General features: G+C 37.7%; 1 protein-coding gene across 3 annotated transcripts in view; it reads left to right on the top strand.

Annotated features, from left to right (window-relative positions):
• Window positions 1-25,492, top strand: part of G3BP2 (G3BP stress granule assembly factor 2) — an 86,512-nt gene that overhangs the window by 53,312 nt on the left and 7,708 nt on the right. Inside the window, exons 1-8 of one of the 3 annotated variants that reach the window (XM_032632807.1) lie at window positions 1,881-2,189; window positions 16,923-17,041; window positions 19,376-19,457; window positions 20,244-20,417; window positions 20,946-21,036; window positions 21,748-21,850; window positions 22,355-22,535; window positions 23,526-23,624. In XM_032632807.1, the coding sequence (XP_032488698.1) occupies window positions 16,947-17,041; window positions 19,376-19,457; window positions 20,244-20,417; window positions 20,946-21,036; window positions 21,748-21,850; window positions 22,355-22,535; window positions 23,526-23,624 (825 nt within the window). In that variant the 5' untranslated portion in view covers window positions 1,881-2,189; window positions 16,923-16,946. Of the gene's footprint in view, window positions 1-1,880; window positions 2,190-16,922; window positions 17,042-19,375; window positions 19,458-20,243; window positions 20,418-20,945; window positions 21,037-21,747; window positions 21,851-22,354; window positions 22,536-23,525; window positions 23,625-25,492 lie in introns of those variants that run through there. The other 2 variants (XM_032632808.1, XM_032632809.1) reach the window with 2 other exon arrangements.

Raw genomic sequence — 25,492 nt, 5'->3', positions numbered from 1 at the left:
TGTACCCTCGGACAAGGGTTGTCTGAGGCCTGTTTTTATACAGCCCCAGAGCTAAGAATATTTCTTTTATTAATACATTTTTGAAGGATTTAAAAACGGGAATGCGTGGGTTGGATATGTTACAAAGACCATTTATGGCTCTCAAGTCCTAAAATATTTACTGTCTGTCCCTAACAGTATAAGTTTGCCAACCATGGTGTAGATCAGTGGTTTTTAAAGTGTCGTTCCTAGAGCAGCAGTAGCAGCAGCATCTGGGAACTTGTTAGAAATGCGGATTCTCAGGCCTCAACATAGACTTGCTGAATCAGAAACCCTGGGAGGGGGCCCAGCATTGTTTTAACAGGCTCCCCAGGTGATTCTGATGCATGTTAATTTCTGAGAATCACTGCTCTAGAGAAATTTTTGTACTTGGTGAGGAATAACAGCATTGTGCATAAGAGCTTCACAGTGGAAACAGTAGAAATGTCAATCAACAGAAGAGATAAGTAACTTGTGCCAATTAATACAAGGAGAGTATTCCATAGCATGGAGTGTAAAGGCAGACTGCTTGTGTTTGAATCCCAGCTCCAACAGAGTAGTAGCTGTGTGACCTTGGGCATGTTAACTTGACCTCTCTAAGCCTTAGTTTCCTCCTGTATAAAATTAGCATAAAAATCCTAACTACTTTATAGGGTTATTATGAGGATTAAACAATTAAAACAGAAGAGTGGCTGGCACATAAGTATTAGATTTGAAGGGCAGTTTTCATGTAATGTATTGTGATACTTTAAGGAAAAACATGTCAAAGTTCATAAGAGTGATAGTCTGCCCATATATTTTGCATATAACAATGTGATTAAGCAGCGTAAGTTAATAGTAGTGTAGATTTTGGAGGTTCAAATGTTGCACTGCCCCGTAAACCTCAGTTTTCACACGTGAAAAATACTTTAAAGTTAGTTACTCTAAAAGAATTAAGAAAACTGGTGAAATGTATATGCCTGAGTTTTGTTTCTTCTGTGGGCATTTCCTTTCCTAATTGCCTTTTATTCCTTTCACCATTTCGTCAGCCCTTCCTTCCAAAATTCCTCAGCTGTCTTGATAGTCTCTGAGAAACACTGCCAGAACTAAGGTGCAAAGTGGCTTCCTTGACTGTAAGAAGATGTGGCTTTTTCCATGAATCAAGGTCATGAGAGTCAGTGTCTAGTGTTTTCCCAGCTATGCCCCTGCGGCCAAGTCTGGGCCTAGATCTAGGACAGGTCTGTAATCCTGATATCTCCTGGGATTTCAGCTTTTAGCTGCTTTAGCATGTAAAATGCTTAGTATGTATTTAGCAACGCCTAACGCTAAACAACACACAAAGAAACAGAACTGTTTTTTCTCTCTGTGGAGACACGTCCTATTTTTCTACATCCCAGTACTTAGCACCCAGTAGGCCCCATAATATAGCGTTGAACGATTTTGAACTTCTCGGTGGAGCTTAAAAACCTCCATTTCCTAGGCTGAGTTTAGGGTGCAAGCAGCTGAAACCACTGGCTGCATTTTTACTCTCGTCTAGAGCAGCAACCTGCAGACACCTAGTTAAGAGAGAAAAAAAAATCACTAAAATTCCCTTCCTCTTAATAACATAAAAGGACCAGAAAAATCAGTCCCCAAAAGACAACGCAGAAGGCACAGCGCTGCAGCGACCCGGCTCCTGTTCGGGTGCGCTCTCGAAGGGCGAAGAGGCCGGATCCTTGGGGCAGGAGAAAGGCAGCCTTCTTGTGACGTCAAATCAGCGGACTCTCGCCCCGGCTTCACGCCGGTTCCGGTTCCCCGGCTTTCCGGGCGCGAGAGTACGTGAGCGCGGCGGCGTTCTGCGCGTGCTCCGCAGAGAGACGCGAGAAGGTTGGGTCCAGCTCGCGGAGGAGATGCGTGATTGGCTGAAGCCGTGCTGGGGGGTCCCCCAGCCCTTTCGGCAGGGGTTAAAACAATAAGAGGGGGCGGTGGCAAAGGGGGCGGGAGTCCGTGTTCCTTTGTCGTTCGCCGCAGTGCCTGGCGCCCGGGAAGAGGTGGTTGTGAGGGGAACCAGTTCGTGGCTCTCCGCTTCCGAGGTCTGAGGTTTGTCGGAGGAGGGAGAGGGCGGCGAGCGACAAGAATCTGCTGCAGCCGGTCCTCGGCGAACTTTCCCGCTGACCTCCGCGCGACGTACCCGCCGCCGCTGTTGGTTGGAGGTGTGTATGGGGGCCTGGGAAGGGCGGTCGGTCTGGTGGTCGGAAGGGGACATTCCAGTCGCGCGCCGCGGCTCGAGGCAACCGTACCAGTGAATGAGCTCCGGTGTCGGAGGTGTAGCTGCAGAGAGAGACATTGTTCTTGCCGGCTGCCTACGCTTGCTGTGTGTGCGAGCGAGAAGCCGAGCTTTTTCCTCAGGTGAGGGATGGGAGGCCGTGGAGGGGGGGAGGTGACCGGCGCGCGTCGTGCGGACGCAGGGCTCCGAGGGCACAGGTGGGGCCCGGGTTGTGGGAGATGAGGTGGGCGAGCTAGGAAAGGGGACGCAGTTGCTCCCCAAAGGCGCGCTGATGGAGGCTTCGGACGGGACATGGGGGAGTGGGCTTGCCCGATAGGATGTTTCGGGTGCGGAGCCCACCAGCCTCGTCCCAGACTCTTGCGGCTCTTATTCCCGGTTCCTTGGCAGTGGGGAGGCCGCCGCCGCCCCGCCCGTGGGGGAGGGGAAAAAGAGGCTGTATCGGCGGAGGGCAGAAGCGACGCAGATGCGAAAGTAGCGGCCTCCGGGCACCATTTCGGTGCACGGAAACAGAATCCGGCTCTGAAGGCAGCCTTCGCTTTGCTTACCCAGTACCTGGTGTTCTGCGGTCCTTGACCCTCCCCCCGCGGGTTTATCCCGAAGGAGCTGGGAAACCCGGGCTGTATATAACGTACGCCTTCTCCGTGCCCTTTTTATGTAGGCGATCTCTTGCTGACCCAGGAATAGAAGAGATGTTTGAGTGCTTTGAGGAATGGCTTTCTTCCTCTTCCCCCATGTCTTCTTGGGGAGGGTGGGAAGGATAGTCAAGGGGAGGAACATAGCATCCGTATATTGTGTTAATATTGTTAGTTGAATCTGATCGAATTTTACCTGCCTCTCCAAAGGCAGATTTCTTAAGATGGCCCTGTGCCGCTTTGGGGCGAGTATAGATATGCATCTACAATTTTCCGCATAGATCAATTTTTTCCCTCCAATGTATGCCTACTTTCTTAACAGATTTTTTTTTTTTTGGAGGGGCAGTACCTTTGCTCTCTTAAAAATCAAGCACCAGCAAAAACCCACAGAACCCACGTGCACCGAAGCTGGAATAATAGCAAAGTTGTGCCCTTCCCCCCCCCACATGATTGTTGTGATAATAACTTGTGTTGAAATACTGGTTTTAACACCTGGTGCTGGTCTTCCAAATGTTAGCATTGCATGTACCTGGATCTGTGAATCATTAACTGCAGTTAGGCGACCCCATATGCTACAGGGGAAGAAGATGGGAATTCCTTGTCTGGCTCCATATTTGGCAGTTAATATAGCCTTAGGCATGTGGACAGTTTCTAAACAGTTGACCCTATTAGTATCCAGTGGTCCTTTTGATGTCCAAACTCCTGGTCTCAAAAAATAGACGGTATGATTAGTTTCAAATTCTTAGTACTGAATTATGTGTTGTTTCTCATCTTCCCATTTTCTTAAATATTTAGGATTATTCATGTGTATCCTTGTGTTATGATTTAATCACTAGAGGCTGTTTAATTCTGAAAGGTTGTCCACGAATTATAGGGAGGATAAGGACCTCAAATGGATTGTTTACAATTTAAGAGCTGTTATGGTTCAGGTTGCTGAATATTCAGGGGTTGAAATGTTTGTCAGCGGTGAACAAGCAACAAGAGGAAAGAACCAGAATGCTTGTGGGGTGGATGGGGATCAAAAATGGAAGGAGAAGAAAATAAGTCTTTAATAATTTGATAGTCGTATTGAGTGAGTGTTTAGTTAGCAGGTGAGTAGTTGAGTTGTTAGCAGACAGCTCTTGAGTTTGAATAGGATTGGCACTCTTGGTAGTAGGATATATTTATTATCCATATTTCATTTATGAGAGATCAAAAATGAAAATCTCCATATCAGTTACTGAAAATCTGTAAATACCCATAGTGTCTTTAGGTTAACAGTTTCCTTGTCCTGAAGAATTATTGCTGTTTGCCTGTTATCAGGATTTTCTAGGTTGCTTTAAATAAGACTTTTCCCCACATATTTTATACTGAGTGCGTATGGAGATGAGGAATGACCCCTTTACAAGGCTGGTTTTGATAGTTACAAATTAGGTTGTTTCTGAACTTAAATTCAGTAGAATTTAATTGACAAACTTGACTTAACTCTCCACTGGAAAACATTTAAGGGCTGACAGAACAGACAAGTTCTATCTCCCAGAACTCTGGAGTGGCTTCAGAAACAATAGAATCAGTTTCTTGACTGCTGTTTCTCAGCGTATTTTTATCTTAATTTCCAGATATTTTACTCTATGTTGATACACTATTGTAGTATGCTAGGATGACTGTTTTGGATTTCCTGTTATGTTACTGTTTTCTGCCTTTTGGCTCCTCCCTACAGTATCAAATTAGCTAAGTTAGACTTTAAACTTTTTTATATTCTTGCATCCCTGATGGTTCTTCATAAGCGGTGGTTGTTAAACAGGTGTAATGAAAACGTCACTAAAGGGAGGAGACCTGATTTCAAATCCTCTGTCTCATAACTATAACTGAGGGACCTTGAACTCCTTTCCTTCAGCTCTCAAAACATCATGGTTTCCTTTTCTGTAAATGAAGCTAATATCCTATCTATTTCACGGAGGTAGAGGAATGTGTAGTTACTTGTTAAATCTTAAAGCCTAATATAAATACACGCTTTAATTTTTGTGGGGCTGCGTTTCCATTTCTTTAATGCTTGGTCACTTTTAATAGCTTCTGAACTTCAAAACTTGCCTCCTTACCTTTGGGGCCTGAGAAGAGAAAAAATCCACAGCTACCTTTTATTTCTGTGACTGGTGGTTAGATCTTGTTTGTGATGCTTTCATTCTGCGGTGTGCCACAACAAATTGAAGGTTGCTGTTCTAAATAGATACACATTGCTCTTTTTTAAAAAATTTATTTATTTTTGGCTGCATTGGGTCTTCGTTGCTGCGCGCGGCCTTTCTCTAGTTGTGGTGAGAGGGGCTTACTCTTCGTTGCGGTGCGCGGGCTTCTCCTTGCGGTGGCTTCTCTGGCTGCAGAGCACGGGCTTAGTTGCTCTGCGGCATGTGGGATCTTCCCGGACCAGGGCTGGAACCCGTGTCCTCTGCATTGGCAGGCGGATTATTTTTATTTTTATTTTTATTTTATTTAGTTTTTGGCTGCACCCCATGGCATGTGGGATCTTAGTTCCCCAACCAGGGATCTAACCCAGGTCTCCTGCATTGGAAGGCAGAGTCTTAACCACTGGACCTCCGGGGAAGTCCCAATAGGCGGATTCTTAACCACTGTGCCACCAGGGAAGCCCTGCATTGCTCTTTCGATTGGTAAAGTCATTCTAAACAAAGACCATCTGGAATTTCCAAAGGTTTCAATTTTAATATGAGGTTAGCTGTCAGAAATGGATCTTCCAGTCCATGGTTCAGTGAGAATGGGCCTGGGCCTGACTAGGGTGAGACCAGCCATGAGTGAGGGGCTCTAGAGAGAAAGGGGTGGGTAAGTATCCAATAGTAGAGACAAGTTGTGTCCTAGCATAGACATAGCCTCTGGTAACATAGTTTCTGATAAGATAACTGCATCCTGTTACTAGGATCTTACTCTTTTTATATAGAAAGCAAGATAAAGTACTACATCTAACTGTACAGTACTGAAAAAAATTTTTTGTAGAGTTTTTTCTGTTTTTCAAAATGTCATTTTCTTTTGGTGTCTTGACTTTCCTTTTTAAGACAACATGGTGTCTCAACTTCTCAGCAGTTTTCATTTTGCACGTTCTTTTTCCAGTTATTAAAGTAGCCACCAAATTGTGACATGAAATTTCATGTAAGTAATTTGCAATAAGTGAAATCCTACTCACCTCCGCCCCAGCTGCTTGAGCCAAAGATACTGCAGTTCTCATCACTCGTTATAGATGTCGGTCAGAACATTCCAGGCTCCTCAAAGAGTGAATTTTTGATTGTGCATTTTGATGCTTATATATAGTGGTGGTGGTTGCAGCCAGGTGTTCAGGGTTAACAGTTTAGTATAACTAGAGTTTATGATCCTATGTAGATATATCTATTTTATTACTTAATATAGAATGGAGGTGCCATTTCAGAGATTCCTAAGATTAAAAAGAATTAACGGAATACAAAATTACTTTACTTGGATAACCTTCTCTTTTGTATTGTAATCTGCTCTGATAATTATTTTGCAGTAGTAGATCTAAGGAATTAATTTCATTTTCTTGTTCAAGTGCACACATTGCCTTCATATTATTGAAATCATATCTTAGTTGCAAATTTTATACTGCTTTTTTTCCTATGGTTTTATAGTCTTTGACAATATTTTAATGATTGCATATGAACTGATGTTTCACAGTTGGGGTTCAGTGTATTGTATTTTTGTTTGTAAGACAGTTACTTTTTTGTTTTTAAGACCGTTAATTTAATATTAGGTTATCAGAAAAAAATAGTGCTATATCAGGTAAGCATATCAAATGTTTTTTAAATTACCTCTTGGAAACAACAAAATTTGAGAGTGCACCTTAGGATCTAGGCAGTAAGTTTTTGTTTCTCTGTGTAGCTGCTGATTTTAAATTCCAGCATGGTATCTTTATCACTGTTCCTCCCATCCCCACCTCCTCAATTTTATCTTCAATTAGTTGGTAGTATTTAAGCACACTCAGACTTTAACCATAAATTGTCACTAATGTTGTATGCATAATGTCAGATTACTTTTTTGCTTTGCTTGAAGTGCTAAATGAATTTTCACACTTTCGACCTTTATTCTAGAGCCATGTTTTCTAACTAATAACATGTATCTGTTAGATGGTTATCAGAAAGTAAATGAAAATTTTAAAGTGTTTTTTAAAATCACAAAGTACATATATACTCTTTGTAGTATTCAGACAGTATAGTAAATAGTTACCAGTGGTGGTCTGAATTGGTATGTAGTTTGTTTTTTTTTTCCCTAGACCCACAACACATATTATCTTGTATATTTCTTTTTGTATCATGCCTTTTTTCCAAAGATGGGATTTGTAGCATTCTACAATTTAGTTATTAACTTTTGTGGGGAGTACTTTTTGTCTATTTTTATAACTTTCCTATTATCTTTGTGCAATTGTGCATGTATTTCTTTGTAGTATGTCTTAGAAGTGGGATTACTGGTTATATGTGTTCATTTTAAATTAATTTTATTAAAACTGCAAAATTACATCTCCAAAAGGTTTTAACTATATTTCCACCAACACTGTATTTGAAAGAGCCTATTTCCCCAACCCCTTTAACAGTACTGGATATGATCAGTCATTTTCATTTCTGTTAATATAATAGATGAAAGACTGAATAAACTGCGTTTTTTGAACTGTTGGATATTGTCAGTTTCAGCGTTACCTTACAAATAAGTGCTTGGTATGTGGTAGATTCTCCATAAATGTTTGTGAAATGATTAATATAAAGCATAATTGTATTGCTAAATTTTTTAAATTGAGGAATAAGTTACAATCAGTAAAAACTGGTCTTTTCATGTGTTCAGTTGTATGATTTTGGATAGACATACACAGTCATGAAACCACCACTACAATCAAGATATATTTCTTTCCCTTCTGTCTCTAGCCCCTGATCTGATTTAGCCCTATAATTTTCATTTTCGTAGACTGACATATCAGTAGAATCATATAGCATTAACTTTATCTTTAGGTAATATTTTGGAAACTCTTTCATGTTGTTTCATATATCAATAAGTTCTTTTTATTGCCAAGGATTTGATTATTTGTATTTACCACAGTTTGTTCATTCACTTGGCTAATGGTCATTTTGTTGTTTCCAGGTTTTGAGTGTTTATTAATAAAGCTGCTGCAAACAACATACAGGTGTCTGTGTGGACATGTACTTCATTTCTTTTGGATAAATATGTAGGAGTGGGATTGCTGGGTAATATGAGACATGTATGTTTAATTTTATGAGAAACTGCCGTACTGTTTTCCAAAGTGACTATACTATTTTTTTGTTCCTGCCAACTTTTCCCATCCTTGCAGGCACTTACTATTTTTAGATTTTAATGTTAGCCATTAAAGGTATTTAGTGGTATGTCATCATGGTTTTAATTTGTAATTTTGAATGATTATTGATTTCATGTTTATTTGCCATCTGTATATCTTGATGTGGACTGTATATTCAGATCTTTTGCCCATTTAAAATTGGATTTCTTATTAAGTTAGGAGAGGCCTGTCTTCTGGGAATAAATCCTTTATTAGATATGTATTCTACAAATATTTTCTTTCATACTGTGGCTTGTCTTTTCATTTTCTTGATGACTTTGAACAGACGTTTTACATTTGATGTAAGCCCAATTTGTCAGTTTTCTAAAATTTTTTCTTTTTGTGTATTATCTAAAATCTTTACTTAACCTAAGGTTATTAAGGTTTTTTCCTGTCCTTTTTCCTAGAAGCCTAGAGTTAGGTTTTACATGTAGGTCCGTGGTCCATTTCAGGGTAATTTTTGTACATGGTACAAAGTATGAGTCAAACTTCCTTTTGTTTTAACATGTAGACATCAAGTTGTTCCAAAATCATTTTGTTGAAAAGAGAATTACTTTGGTACCTTTGAAAATAAATTGACTGTATTGTGTGGGTCTACTATAATGCTAAATTTTTTAGATTTATCTCTAAAAGTTCTTAGAATTACTTGTGCTAAAGCTGCTTTACTTGTTTTGTTTGGACCTTTAGTTAATCTCAAAACTCTTAACTTCATATTGCAGTAGTATGTGTACACGTAAATGAATTGTGTACACGTATATACATTTACATATAAATAAGAACTAGAGTATAGAAGACTGACTTTAAAAATATTTTGGAATTACATGATTAATGATTTTTTTATTCATTAGCATTCCCCCATATAAGCTTTTTTTCCCTTTCAGTTTTATTGAGATAAAATTGACATAGCACTATATAAGTTTGTGTACAGCATGATGATTTGACATACATTGTGAAATGATTATCGCATAAGTTTTGAACACCATCCTCTCAGATACAAAATTAAAGAAATAGAAAAAATTTTTGTGATGAGAACTCTTTGGATTTACTTTCTTAACAACTTTACGTATGTAACATACAGCAGTGTTGTATTTTATCATGTTGTACATTACATCTTTTGTAGGAGGTTTATTCATTAACTATTGAAATACCTTTGTAGTTTGGTAGGCTAGTTCTCTTAAGAGGTCTTTTTTTTTTTAAATGGCTCCACCACATGGAGTGCTGGATCTTAGTTTCCCAACCAGGGATCGAACCTGTGCCCCCCTGTAGTGGAAGTGCAGAGTCCTAATCACTGGATCATCAGGGACTTCCCTTAAGAGGTCTTTAGTATGACAGATTTGTTCAACAAATTTTTTAATCCTTTTATGTACAAAGTAATGGTAGATGCTGCAAAGACTGTCTTGAGCATCTCCTGGAAGCATAACACTGCTAGGCTTATGCTCAACATTAACTTAAAGGAGACTTCCAAACAGGAAGTCTGTTTATTAACACATAAATGTGTTAATAAAAGAGCCAAGGAAGATGTGTGTAGTACTGAGAGAAGAAATGATTAATCCTGCCTGAGGGACCTAGCTAAGAAAGCCACGTAGGGTTGGAATAGGATCTTGAGTAGGCTTTTGAAAAGTGCATGAAGGAGCAGTTTGTGGTTTTGAGGAGACAGTCGTCTCCTAAAAATTCTTTTCTCTTTTAGCTCTGGCTTGAAATACTCACTTCCTCATTTTCTACATGTCAGATTTCTACTCCTGTTGCAATGCAAGCGGTACATTCTTTGTGGTAGGGCTGTAGCATTTATCATATTAGATAATTGTGTTTAGGAATTCTGTCTCCCAAGCAGCAGATCAAGTCTGACATGTTCACCTTTGTTTTTCCATGCATAGAATCTGGCATATATATAGAAGGTATTCAGTAAATCTTGAATGAATTTGTGTTACCCCACCTGTTTACCCAGCCTGTGTTGAATGAAGTAAGACAATGGCCTAGAGTAATGATGGTAAGTGGTATAATATTCTTAGAGCGTAGAATTTGTTTAGAGAGGTGAGAAGTGTAATGGAAGATAAATTTGAAATGTTGGTTAGGGCCTTGTATGTCAGACTGGATTTCAGTGGAAGGCCTTATACTTCAAACTGAATGCAGGTGTTTGGATTTTACTGTATACAGTGTATGCTACACATGATACAGAAGTTTGGAAGACTTTTGAGGAAGAACTGAAAGGGTCTGAATTCAATGGGAACAGACAGGATGGGACAAATTCCAAGAAATTTTCGAGTTGTCTAGATTTTGCAGTTTGAAGCTTAAAGAGGGAAAGTCACTTAGAACTAAGCTTGCAAACAAGATGGTGGCACCATTAGCAGAAATAAGGAAACTGCTTTCTCTTTATAGGGGAGGGTGCATATATTGGGTTACCTGTGAGTTCATATGTGGGTATTCAGCAAGGGGTTAAAAATGTCAAATTTGAGTTCATGGCAGAGACTACATATAAATTTAGGTATATCTGAGAGCTGAAGCCATTTGACAATCTGAAATTGCCACATTAGAAGACAGACCTTGAGGACTTTTGCATTTTGATGAGAAGGAAAGTTGCCTCATGGTAGAAATCTAGAAACATTAGGAGGAGGTGAGCAACAGGGATAGTGTAGACAGGTAGAAGACTGAGATCGTTGGATTTTTGGGAATTGTGACTTTTCAGAGAATTACATTTAAGGGAGAACTTAGATTATAATATTTGAGAGGGGAGTAGAGAAGGGGAAGACTAAGATGCAGTTAGTAATTTAGGTGAGAGTATGATTTTTTTTTTTTTTAATTTTAACTTTTGGCTGCATTGGGTCTTTGTTGGAGTGCACGGGCTCTAGGAAGGGCGGGCTCAGTATTTGCTGCAGCGCACCGGCTTAGTTGCTCTGCGGAATGTGTGATCTTCCCGGCCCAGGGATCGAACCCCTGTCCCCTGCATTGGCAGACAGATTCTTAACCACTGCTCCACCAGGGAAGTCCCCAGAATATGATTAATAAAGTGCCATGACAAAGGCCCAAAGTACTTTGAGAATTCAGGGGAAAGACAATTGTATTCTATTCGGAAATCAGGAAAGATTTTCAGGAGAACAGTATTTTAGCTGGGCCCAAATGAATGCATTTTTTGGACATATTATTTTACTGCATTTCTGCTAAATTGTTTAGTCTCTGGAATAAATACCTGCAATGCTTGGCTATTCATGAAGTAGCTCTGTTCTGGTTATTCTTGCATTATATTGAAGCTAAATCTACCTTCCTGTAGTTTCCATTCACTGTTGAACTAATATTTAACTTATGCATATTAGAACAGAACTGTCAGTCCATTTTAGACATTACATTCATATTCATGTAGCCTGAGATTGTTTGTTTTGGGGGGAGCCCCATTATATTAGTGATTTTTAACTAAAGAACAAACAAAAACCCTAAGTGTTTTCCTAAAAACTGAAGCTTTGGTCAAGGAGAAAAGAGAAAGGATGATAACTTTTTTAAAGGATATCTTGAAATTGAGGAAACTTGAGCATGTTGTAGGATATAAAGCACACTGTGACTTTCTTTGCTATCTTGGATTTGTGTTCATAGTGTTACTTTTTCCTCTCCTCCATTCCCCTCTTAATGGACATAAAGAGGTTCAGAAAAGATGGTGACAGTTGATAATAGAGCAGTTTCCCATGAGAGCTGGAGTAGATGTGCTTCAGAAATTAGTCTAGGCAAATGGAGAGGAGGAAACATTTTAAGAGACAGGAATGAGGGGCTTCCCTGGTGACGCAGTGGTTAAGAATCCGCCTGCCAATGCAGGGGACACGGGTTCGAGCCGTGGCCCAGGAAGATCCCACATGCCATGGAGAAGCTAAGTCCATGCACCACAACTACTGAGCCTGCAAGCCACAACTACTGAAGCCTGTGTGCCTAGGGCCTGTGTTCCGCACGAAGAGAAGCCACCACAGTGAGAAGCTCGCTCACCGCAACTAGAGAAAAGTCCGCGCACAGCAACGAAGACCCAACACAGCCATAAGTAAACAAATTTATTAAAAAAGAGAGACAGGAATAAAAGGATGTTGATTAAGATACACAGGAATTACGGGCAGAGTTAGTGAATGACCTCTGAAGTAGTTGAAGCTCTGTAAATAGTAAGGAAAGTCAGATGTAATCATGTTGGTATCTTTTTTTTTTTTTTTGTGGTATGCGGGCCTCTCACTGTTGTGGCCTCTCCCATTGTGGAGCACAGGCTCCGGACGCGCAGGCTCAGCGGCCATGGCTCACGGGCCCAGCCGCTCCGCGGCATGTGGGATCTTCCCGGACCGGGGCACGAACCCGCGTCCCCTGCATTGGCAGGTGGACTCTCAACCACGGCGCCACCAGGGAAGCCCTTCATGTTGGTATCTTGATGAATAAATAGGATTGATGTTGCTTTTAACTGACAGGAAAAGAGTACATTTTACATTGTACATCCCAGTATGACAGCAGTCTCCACATATTCAAGTGTTTTGTGGGAAAGCGGGGCTTAATACATGGAATTTCACTTTCTATAAAAAGGTGTTAAATGATAATTGCTCTTTCTTTGAAGGTGCTAGAAGCCAGTAGTCTCTGAAGATTCTTTTTGTACATAAGTATCCTTAAATCTTGGCTATCTTTGTTGAACTGTATAGTCTTGTAGGCTTGACCAGAGATCACTTCTCAATTTGTGAATTAAGATCCAAAAAGGTCATGACTTTTTCATGGCCTTAGATAGTTAAAAACCTTTCTTACTTTCATGTTCAGAGGGATGTGTGTGTGTGTGTGTATTTATATATCTGTGTATATATACACACACACATATATATAGAAGGACCCAAATCCCAGAAATTGCTTACCTATGACTTGGGTTCTTTGCTGTGAATAAATTTCCCTCCTCCAGGGGAGAACACTGGAAGATGGCGATTGTTTCTGTAGAATACATAAATTAACCTGTTGTTAAAAGTAGGTAAGTCAGTGAGGTTGCTTTTTTCCCCTTCTATACTTTTACTTTCTGGTTAATGGAGTTCACTTCCATCAGTCGATTATATTTTAGCCTTCTAAATTGAGTCACTAAATCAGTTAAACAAGAAACTGATCTGTAAGTTACATTTAAGTCAGTGCAGTTAACTGAAACACCATCCTCTAAGTAACCTCTTCATTTCATTTTATCATTCCCTGGGAGAGCCTCCCCGTAACTTTAAAAAAGTGTACTCTGCATAGCCTCTTATGTATAGCTATTTGTTTAGGCTTTTACCAGATTAGCACTGCCTTATCTTGTTCACCATTTGAAGTTCACTTTTCAGATTAACCTTTTTTTAATAAATAATAATTTATTGAGTTAATCAAGTAAAAGTTACCTCCACTGCCCATCTCCTTTGCCTGTCTCTCTGATCTAAATTGATATCATGGCCTTATGGCCATCAACCTTAGTGACTATATAGGTAGTGGGCGATGTGAAGCCTCTCCCGAACTTTGTTACAGTAACTCTAGTGTATTTTGACCTTTCTCTGACATTGATATGTGTAATTGGTACCTTTTTTTTTTTTCACTTTAGTTATATGTAGGTGACAAAAATGGTAGGTGAATATGTACTTTATAAATGTGATGGGAAATTGGGGTAAATAACAAAGTCTCACTGTAGAAAATCTGGAAATTGGGCAAAAAAAGAAGGAAATACAAGAATCTCCAAACCCAGAAACAATCCCTAATAGTATTTTTGTCATTAACCATTTGAACAAAATTATTTTGTACATAATTATTTTATTCAGAGGGTAAGTTAGTATCTTCCCACAGCTTAAATCGGTTGTTACAGTATTTAAATGTGTAAAATTTCCACATTTTTGTTATTTTATAAAATTTTACTAGGTGAATCTACTGTTCTTAAACCTTCCCCATCATTCAAAATAAAAATACTGTTTCTTTGCTTCATTACTTTTTTAAATTAAAAAAAATTATTTATTTATACATTTATTTATTTACTTTTGTCTGTTTTGGGTCTTCGTTGCTGTGCGTGGGCAGGCTTTCTCTAGTTGCAGTGATCGGGGGCTACCCTTCGTTGTGGTGCACGGGCTTCTCATTTCGGTGGCTTCTGTTGCAGAGCACGGGCTCTAGGCGTCCGGGCTTCAGGAGTTGCAGCTCACAGGCTCTAGAGTGCAGGCTCAGTAGTTGTGGCACATGAGCTTAGTTGCTCCGCAGCATGTGGCATCTTCCCGGGCCAGGGCTGGAACCTCTGTCCCCTGCATTGGCAGGCAGATTCTTAACCACTGTGCCACCAGGGAAGTCCCCTGCTTCATTACTTTAAATGTAGCAAATGAGAGTTCTTTTTGTTTTTTAATAATTTATTTATTTTTGGCTGCGTTGGGTCTTTGTTGCTGCGCACGGGCTTTCTCTAGTTTGCGGCATGTGAGCTTGTCAGTGGCTTCTCTTGTTGCAGAGCACAGGCTCTAGGCACGTGGGCTTCAGTAGTTGCCCCTCATGGGCTCTAGAGTGCAGACTCAGTAGTTGTGGCGCACAGGCTTAGTTGCTCTGTGGCATGTGGGATCTTCCTGGACCAGGCCTCGAACCTGTGTCCCCTGCTTTGGCAGGTGGATTCTTAACCACTGTGCCACCAAGGAAGTCCTGAGAGTCCTTCTATGCATTAGAATTTGTTCATCTATTTGGAGGTTTTTCGGTTTGGGGGAAACTAATGGCACCTGAAATGACAGTATCTGATTCTACTTTGTGGATTAACTTTTTTTTTTTTTTTTATTGAGTTGGTTTGATTGTAGGTAGTACAGAATTCAAGGTAGAGCAAAGGTTGAAGAGCAGACTGGCAGGATTCTGGGATGGGTTTACTTTGACCTCACAGCTAAGGTAGAAGTGGCTAAGGATGAACTGAAGAGATGAGCCACTGTATGAACATTTAAGAAAAAAAATGTGCCACAGGCTCTAAGACAACCCTTCATTCTAGCTAGAGGTGGCAACGGATGTTATGGAAGAGAATTCAGGTGTTTAAACAGCAATGGAAGTAAGGGTCACCATCACCTGAGGCATAAAGAACAGCTTAGTTTTTGCCAGAGTTCCTAATTCCACCTGTGGCCAGGGGACCCTTCCCCTTGGCCTTCACGTTTACATCCAGCTTCTTCTTTTTTTGTTACTGCTTGAAAGCCTTATCGTCCTCTTCCATCTCCTTGGCCTGCTTCAAGGGCTGCTTCAAGGGCTTCTTGCCACTGTGCCTTCCCCAGACCCTGCCACTGGAAGCAGTTAATTATTTTTGAAAGGAGTTAGGAATTATATAAAAATGTAAACACATTTTTTTTTAATATCGAATGAGAGTTGCAAGACAGTTGGAAAAGAGAAACGGGGAACCTAATAGAGCATTATATAACAGTTGAGTTGGGAGTCACTAGAATTGTAGAGTTTTATCTGTAGGTTCCATTATGGCTGGTATCTTTTTTTTTTTTTTATTAAAAACAGCATCACAATTGTAATGATTATGGTGGGCTATCTTTGTGAAATTTTTTGTTTAAAGGAAACCTACTTTGAGGGAATTCCCTGGTGGTCCAGTGGTTAGGACTCCGTGCTGTCACTGCCTAGGGTGTGGGTTTGATCTTTGGTCAGGGAACTAAGATCCTGCCACGTGGTGCAGCCAAAGAAAAAGAAAAAGAAACCTATGTTGAAATTTATTTGTTAACAGGAATTTAAACTGCATCCTGATTTACCCAGTAGATACACACATGTATATAGTGTGTGTGTGTGTGTGTGTGTGTGTGTGTGTGTGTGTGTATATATATGTATGTATATATGTATTTAAACAAGTAATATTCAAATTTTCTTTTTTTCTTCCCTTTTCTCCAATTCCTAATGTTATAATTTTTACTATTTGAGGGGGTATAAACATATAAATCATTTACTTTAAATGATGAAAGGTTGTGTTTCTATTTTTATTTTGTACTTGATTTCCTTGACGTTATCTTTGAGATTTTGGGCTTAGAGATACTTTATCATAGCACCTAACCTGTTCTGTTCCGTTTGCTTGTCTATATTCCATGACAGACTATATACTCCTGAGGGCTAGAGTCTTGTTCACTAGGTTATCCCATTTACTGTAAACAGTGCCTGGCATGTAATTAGGTAATTAATAGCAAGAAAGGTTAGAAAGACATACACCAAATGTAAAAAACCATTATCTGAGTGTTGAGGTTATTGCTGAGTTTTAATCATTATCATGTTGAAAACAGTGAAATTAATCCCTAGAAGGAGAGAGTACAAAGAAGACAAAAATCAGTACTGTCTGTGATAAATGTAATCACCAAGTCCTGATTTGTGCCCTCTGCCTAGTTTTCAAAAATAAACTGTTGGAATCCAAGAATGTAGGAGATAATGGTCCCCAAAGGAAAAAGATACTATGCGTGGGAAGACTTTATTATGGTGCCCCTAGTCTGAGACAGCGCTGGGACTCTTGGGAATTAGAAAGAGAACTATGCTACTTCCCCCTGTATTGAAGGATAGGGAGATCAAGAAGTAGAGACAAAGGGGAGATGGCAGATGTTGGAGATTATCAGTAGTTGTTTGGAATTTATTATTTTGCTGTTGTAGTTACTTTTTAACAAATGATATTTTCTTTATTTTCATTTGAATGGCTGAGAAGATTTACTTCATGGAATTTAATAAAGATGACTTTTAATAGTTATTATTCTTATGTTTGCTCCCTTAGCATTTGACATTGTGCAGCAAAGAAATGGTTATGGAGAAGCCCAGTCCGCTGCTTGTAGGGCGGGAGTTTGTGAGGCAATATTATACTTTGCTGAATAAAGCTCCAGAATATTTACACAGGTAAATTTTAATTGCATATTTGATATTTTTATTTGGTTTTATTTTTTTTAATATGACTACATATAAATATTGTCTTCCCTGTTTTATGTCCTGACAGTACCTTTGCAAAGCACACCCGGTATTTTAACAGTCTGATGGCTTAAAACCAGTGTTTTTCGTTTTTTTGACTCAAATATATAGTAAGGAAAACACCTCACATTATATCCCATTATATAACACATTCACATCTGTACACATCACATACATATACACAATTACATACTCTTGGTGTTTTATATTTCATTTTTTTATAAAAACCACAGACTTGACCAACTAATGGGTTCTAGTCTTTATTGAAATCACAGACTTAAGTTTGGTTTTTGTTCTTTGGGGTTTTTTGTTTTTTGGGGTTTTTTTTGAGTTGTCTTTAGCAATGTTAGGAAATGAATCAGTTAAGTGATCATACTTGTGAAAATTACTTCTGATTGATGCACAAGATAGTATTCCTTGGTAAAACAGCAACAGTAGCCTTGTTTACTATTTTGGCAAGAGTTGGACATCTGTAAGGTTCTTTTTTCCCAGAGATTGAAATAAAATTGATTTATATTATGAATAGTATTTATAATTTTTGTTCTACCTGGTTTATTTTAACAGGTGGAAGATAAGTGAGACCTTTGTAAGTATTAGGCTCTGCAAACATTTGTTGTAGAACACACTAGCCAAGTGAGTTAAGGATAAATATACCATTGTCACTTCATGTGGGAAAGACTGTTAAAAGGACTTACGGTTTTATCTATAGGTTCTCTTTATATAATCATGCTGGGCATTCTGAAGTTTTACTTCTCATTATGCCCCTCCATTGTTAAACCTGTGTGTAATACTCCCTATGTTATCCCGGGGGCATTTTTATATAACTACCACCTCCTCCCGTCCCGTCCCCCCCCATCAAAAGGAATACCTATACATTTTCTATTATAAAAATATTCTTATTGACAGGGTATGTGAATTTGAGGGAGAATGGAATTAATAAGGCCTTTTATTATCTGAAATTTAGTCTTCACAATGTAGGCATTAGCATTTTTAGCTTTCTTTTTTTTTAACAAGGAAAAACAAGGCTCTCTACCATCATTTCAAATAACAGCACAAACTTCTGTTTTATACTTAGCTATGTAACAGATTTCCCTGTTAATGAACATTTAGTTTTAATTTTTCACTTATTAACACTAATGAATATCCTTACACATGCATTTTTGTGCACCTTTCTAGTTATGTTCTTAGGCTAAGTTCCTAGAAGTAGAATTGTTAAGTCAAAGGTATGACTATCTCTAAGGCTTTTCTTATACAGCTAAATTGTCCTCCAGAAAAATGATAGCTGTTTACATGCTTGCCAGTAGTACATGAGAGAAAATAATATAAACTTAAAAATATGGGTAATGGTTAAAAGCATGGACTCTGGAGCCAGCTGCCCCAACTTGATAGGTGTGTGACCTTTGAGGAGTTAATTTAACCTCTTTGAACTTCAGTTTGTTCATTTAGATAATAGCACTTACTCCTGAGGTGTTAGGAGAGTAAAATGAATCAATATGTATGTAGTGCACTGAGAACATTGCTTGGCATGGAGGAAGTCTTACATGTTTTATTACAATAGGAGCTGAGTTCTCTTTACGAAAAAATTAACTTTGCATGTTGATAACCTTAATTTAGGAAGATATTAATTCTAATTGCTTTAGGTAATACCAGAGAAACACTAATTTGTCATGTACTTAAGAGCAGTATAAAAATATAATTGAGAAATTAGATGCCGAAATAATGTAGATTTTTAAACTTAGTCTCTGAACTATTACAATTAATTTAAATTTAAACTTTTAACCTAAGCCTTTGGAATTAGTAATCATTTGGAACTCTCAGGAGAATGAATGTTAAACAGTATCTGATTCCCAAACAAATTTAGATAATTGAGTTTTTGTATCTGATGGGGAAAAAAAGGGTAAATTAACTACAGCATCAGTGTTTAGAATATATTTTGAATATCTCATTTTTCCACTTAACAAAATATAGATATGGTAAGAATTAGATGAGAATAGCTAATGACTGAGTGTATATTTAGTGTGCCAGGCACACTAAGAATTCTGTGTCATTACTCATTTAATCCTTACAACAACTCTATGGAGAAGGTACTCTTGTTCTGTTTTATAACCAAGGAAACTGAACTTTGAGGACTGTAAGTCTCAAGATTACATAGCTAATGAGTGACAGAACCTGACCTGGAAACTAGGTCCGTTTGACACAAGAACTCTACTGCCTCTTACACTTCTCTTCACAACTGAAAGTCAATCATTATCAATGGTTTTACAGGTTTTATGGCAGGAATTCTTCTTATGTTCATGGTGGAGTAGATGCTAGTGGAAAGCCCCAGGAGGCAGTTTATGGCCAAAATGTAAGTATCAATTTTATATGCATTTTAGATTACTTTAGGTTTTGTTTGTTTGTTTGTTTTTTTGAGGTAAGATAGAGATTTGGAAAATAGCTTCTTGTGCCAGTGGATTTCTTTTTGAATGTAATCAGCTATACTAGAATTATGTTACAGTAGTCATGGGATGTGCTTTGAGTTCTTACAAACATTGATTTTGTACGAAGCACGGGTATTACACTGGCATGGATACAAAAGAGAAAATGGAACATTTTAATATCCTTGGTGTATTTTATACATGAAATAGTTGAGACAGTGTGTATAGCATTTATAGAAATGTGGTCTAAACCTTATGTTACAGGAGTGCATAGGAGTATATACTCCTTATGACTTTGTAGAGGATGTGGGACTTCCAGCAGACTCTGAATGATAGGTTTTGGCCTTACCAAACAAGAGGATATTGAAAGTAGGAGAAATGGCATCAGCAGACAAGCAGTAAAGTTAGGTGCGAGGTCAAGGAGTAGTCAACACAGTTTACGTGAATGACTAGTACTTAATATGAAACAGTGGGAGAAAGCTGCACAAAGCCTATAATATGAGACAGCCATTGTGATTTCTTGTATAGAGAGGTGACATGTTGAAACTAGTGGTTCTAGGAACATTAGTCTGTCAGTAATGCCTAGCATGGTGGAATGGATTCAAATGAGGCAGTTAATATTCTAGAGTTGCAAGGAAATCAAAGTCTGTAGTATTTAATAGGTTATGCAGTATCATGAGTTTGTATTTCCACCCCACCTTCTTCTCCTAATAAAGGATATACACCACAAAGTATTATCTCTGAACTTCAGCGAATGTCACACTAAAATTCGTCATGTGGATGCTCATGCAACCTTGAGTGATGGAGTAGTGGTCCAGGTCATGGGTTTGCTGTCTAATAGTGGACAGCCAGAGAGGAAGTTTATGCAGACCTTTGTTCTGGCTCCTGAAGTAAGTTTTCATTTCAATTAATTTTCAGTTACGTGATTTCATTTTACTGTTACTAGTTGCTTGAAGTGGCCAGAGTTTCTTCTTGCAGGCATAGGTATGCATGTAACATATGTTGAGAAATATGACCTGTTGATTAATTTATTTGAGCTTTGTGTGTGTGCTTTGACTTTAGAAGTAAAAATGAGATCCTGATGCTAATGTGTAAATAGATGATTAAGATTATAGAAATAATATTAAAAGTATGTTATTATTTAATAGGTTACATATTAAACAAAATGGAAAAATTCTGTTTGTTAATTGGTCCTGGTTCTTTTATATTGAGTACCCATTTCTTGAGTTTCAGTATTCCTTGAGTGATCTTCTGTAATTTACTTTATATTAACATCAGAGCATGTTCAACTTTGGAAAATTATCTTCAGTCTATATCATTTCTGTATTATTAAAATAGAAATTGTGTTTATTTGTTATATTTATGTAATACCACATTTATGGGTATTTATGGAATATTTGGATGTTGTTTTCCTATAGGGATCTGTTCCAAATAAGTTTTATGTTCACAATGATATGTTTCGTTATGAAGATGAAGTATTTGGTGATTCTGAACCAGAACTTGATGAAGGTGAGGTTACTTTGAAGATATAAGGGTTTTGTCAGTATCAGTACTCTTTAAGGACATGGAAAGTGTGAAACTAAAGAAATTTGCCTCTGTCGTAACTGAGTCAAACTCTTTTTCTCCTTTTTGTTCTTGTTCTTGTTATAAAAGAAATAGTTCATTATATGAAATTACATAAAAATCGTACATAGGAAGTGAAAAATTTCCCTCAATTTCATCCTCTATAGATAACCAAGAGTTTGGTGCCTATTATAGAATTTTGTTGTATTCCATACTGATCAGTACTTTTATAAAAGTGGAAGTACACTGGCTCAATGCTTGCTTTTTTTCACTTAATATATCTTTGTTGGCTGGGTTTGTTTTTTTTTTTTTTTTTGGCTATACCATAATTAATTAATTGATCTTCCGTTGATATACATCAGCTTGTTTCCTTTTCTTTACCACTATTCCTCCATTGAATCTATGTGACGAAGGAAACTGAGTTATGACTTTAATAGCATTTTTTCTTACGCTTCCCTGTTACTAATAGGCCTTTTTAAAAAATAGAGTAAATTCCAAAATTCATCTGGCTTGCTCTTCAGTTTAAGAGAACAAGGAATATTGCAATTAAGTGCTTTTGTAAGAAATATCATGACTTCTTTAAACATTAAAAATACATATATCAAATTGTGTATTAAATCCTCTTAAGACGAGATACGGTATATTATGTATTTTCAGAATCAGAAGATGAAGTAGAAGAGGAACAAGAAGAAAGGCAACCATCTCCAGAACCTGTGCAAGAAAATGCTAGCAGTGGTTACTATGAAGCTCACCCTGTGACGTAAGAATAGTGTCTGCAAGGCCAAATTTGGTCTAAACTATAATGTAGTTGCAAGCTGGTTTTTGTTCCTAGAATTATTGTTGAAAGTAAATTTTGCTAAAGCTGTGAAACCAGCATTTGAGAATTTACTCTGTATATGCAAAGTAAATTCTATATGGAAAGCATTGTTTTATTTAATTGAAAAATTGAATTTGGTTTGGCCCAAAACTGATCATTTGCTGATAATGCATTGTGTTTGGGACAACACAGAGTAAGCATTTTATTTTTTGAATATGCAGTTTGTTTATAGTTAGTATTAAAGTAAACATTTTTAGTAATCCAGTTTTTAAATTATGTTAAATGCTGCTTGGGGAGTATTATTCCCTCTGCCTTCTAGTTCTTAATGGACTTTTGCTTCAAAACAGCTTATTACTAGTTATGCCCATTAAATTAGAGAAATGCAGAATTTTATTTGAATTGATCATTTCACTCATACTGAAAAGTGAACAAAATATTTTATTGTAGTAATGGCATAGAGGAGCCATTGGAAGAATCGTCTCATGAACCTGAACCTGAGCCAGAATCTGAAACAAAGACTGAAGAGCAGAAACCACAAGCAGAGGAGAAGAACTTGGAAGACTTAGAGGAGAAGTCCGCTTCTCCTCCTCCCGCTGAGCCTGTGTCTCTGCCACAGGAACCACCAAAGGTTAGAGCAGAGGAGCTCTTCACACCTGTGACGTCACACTGTCTTACTTGGTGCCATTAATGAAGCATGACCTTTGTTCTGTTAATTAAATTGTTTAATAGTAAGCTATGCTGTTTTTATGTATATGAAAGAAGCTGTGGGGATTTTTTTGGTAATTCTGAGGAAATTTTATTGTATTTTCACCCCCTAAAAAACACCCCTCAGGGTAAAATTTAAGATTAATCCTTGTCTGTGTGCAGTGTTTAGTATCTTCTAGTCCATGTACTAAAACTGAGAGTTGCTCTTCCATTCTGTATTAAGTCCTCTATGCACGGATGCAACAGGAGTCATGCAATTTGCCAACTTAAAACAAGTTGACCTATTGCTAAGAGAAGTGATTCAAGTTATTTCTGGTTTAAATGGGAACAATTTCCTTACTACACCAATTAAACTATCTTGGAAACATGAGTGACACCCATAGTGTATCATTTAAACCTACCTAAAACACGTTTTATCTTTCTGTAAAGTAGAAGGTTAAAGTATATTTGCGTAGTGAGAGAAGGAGATTCCTTGTTCAATTTGTGAATGTCTGTTAAACTTTCCAGCTAGTACTTTCTTCTTTGCTATCCTTCCCCTCTCCCCTTGACACCATCACAACACCTTATCTTCCCCCAAATGGGGAAAGAAATTGGTTCTGTTAGGTTCTTATTTTTCTAGCATGTGTAGTTGTTAGTGGTTTTGTTTGCCACTAGCTCATCTCTTTAGAGCATATAGGAACTTGCTTGTGGATTTATTTAGTAGTTCAGACAAAACAGTCAAATAATCTTGCATAATGAGATTTTGAAAGCTGGCACATAGACTGGCATGTGTGTGTGTGCCTTTCTTTTAGGAGTCCTCCAATATAGAACAGTAGTTTAGAAATGAAAAGAAAATATATATTTGGAAGTTTCCCTATAGGAATGTTGGTGGTTTTCCATGATTAGTAGTCTAGGTTTGTTGCATTTCCTGCAGGCTTTCTCCTGGGCTTCAGTGACCAGTAAAAACCTGCCTCCTAGTGGTACTGTTTCTTCCTCTGGAATTCCACCCCATGTTAAAGCACCAGTCTCACAGGTAACCAATCTGTGAACACATTGGATTGTATCCTTGTTACATTGCCAATTGCTTATCTTTTTTATACTTTTTAAAATGAGTCAATCAGAAATTATGGATTAAATATACAAAAAAATTGTATTAAATGTCAGTGCACCCACTTTAATTGCCAAATCTCCATTCATCATCTACATAGGTGGTATTTGGGGTTTGGGTGTGTCAAATACAGATTAAGTTAGTTTTACCAATATATATTGTCATTTAACAGCCTTCTTAAAATAACCAAAAAAATATCCTTTTTAAAAATTTAGAATTTTATTTAGCAAAAATATTTTAGGGAAGAAATTTGGAAAGGCACAAAGTAGTATGGCATTATAAAGAATCATTGTTTTTTAAAAATAAAAAAACTCTAAAAAAAAATACACTGCCTAAGCTTTCAGTCTGTAAGTGGTTCATACTGTTTAATTGAAGCCTGTACCAACTTATGACTGTAGTGTTCACCTTAACTAATCATTCTAGTATTCTGCTTTTTGTCTGTTTGTCATCTTACCCATTTCAGAGCTTTCAAAAACATTGAAAATAAGACACTGGCTACCTAATAAGTTTATTAGGTATAGTGTAGAATTAACTAAATTCTAAAGTTAATAGGCATAGTTATAGGGTGTCCAATACTTTCCCCTACATTTTGAATCAAACTTCGTTCCACTAGAAAATTTACATTTAGAATGGTTAGTGCACATAAAATTGTGTTTATATACCTCTTTATATGCTCTAAACAGTCAAACTTTGAGATTTCAAAAGTAGCTAGTAATAGACAGCCTTTCTGGTGTTGTGTGCATAATCAGCTACGTAATAGAATACATGACCTCGTGATACCTTTTTTTTTTTCAGCTAGATATTCAGGAAATATTGAGTAATTACCTCAGATCACAAACTAGAATTCTGTCCTAACGCAGAAGATTAATTTGCCACGTATTGACTGCTTTTCTACCCATCTGAACACTCAATAAGTGACTTGTGGATTTTTTTTTTTTGAAATGCTTGGTTTCTTATCAAATTTGCATTAGGAATCCTTTGGGTTGTTACTTAATTTCAGAGAGTTGGCTACATTTATTTTAAACTCACTGCTAGTTAAAAGTTAAGAGTAGCTTATACCTCTTACACCTTTAGTGTGGCACCAGGCATTGTGCAAAGCACTAGCACGTAATATTTATTCTTATCTAATCCTCACAACCACCCTGTGAGTATGGTTACTGTTATTATTCCTGTTTTACAGATAAGTAAATTAAGGGCTAGAGAACTTCACCCAAGGTCAGATAGCTATGTAAATAAAAAAGTAGGGCTTCGAATTTATGCAGTTGGACACTCATGGAAGCCTATAGGTTTCTTTAGCCCTTGGAGGGGAATGTATCTCTATTTACATCAAAGAAGAGTGCTGTGTCGAAGAGTGCTGTGTCTAAGCCATGTCTAAATTACATTATATTAGATCCTAACCTCTTGTCCAGGGGGAAAAATTTTTTTAAGTTTTAAAAAAAAATTGTAAGAGACTGTGATTCCCAGCCTACCCCCTTATTAAAACAAAAATTTAAACATTTATAATTTAAACCTTAAAAGAACTTTCTGATCTCCTTAAGCTATGTTAGAATGGATTCATGATTTTTTCCACTTGATTTAATAAACCCTTCGATTTTATTTTGTTACTTTGGTGTAGTATCCATTTCCTTAACACTTTTAGCATAGATTATTAATAAAAGGAGAATTAAATCTAATTCCAGGGTATTGGTAGGCATTAATTTAGAAGTAGGTAAGTTAATTTCTTGGTAAATTTCTTAGAAGTCGATTAGTTCATTTAAATAGCTTATGTGCGGTTGAAGTACATATTAGTTGTG

Source organism: Phocoena sinus, chromosome 5 (assembly GCF_008692025.1).
Source record: "Phocoena sinus isolate mPhoSin1 chromosome 5, mPhoSin1.pri, whole genome shotgun sequence".
Classification (NCBI taxonomy): Eukaryota; Metazoa; Chordata; class Mammalia; order Artiodactyla; family Phocoenidae; genus Phocoena; species Phocoena sinus.
This window is presented reverse-complemented; position numbering and strand designations above follow the sequence as displayed.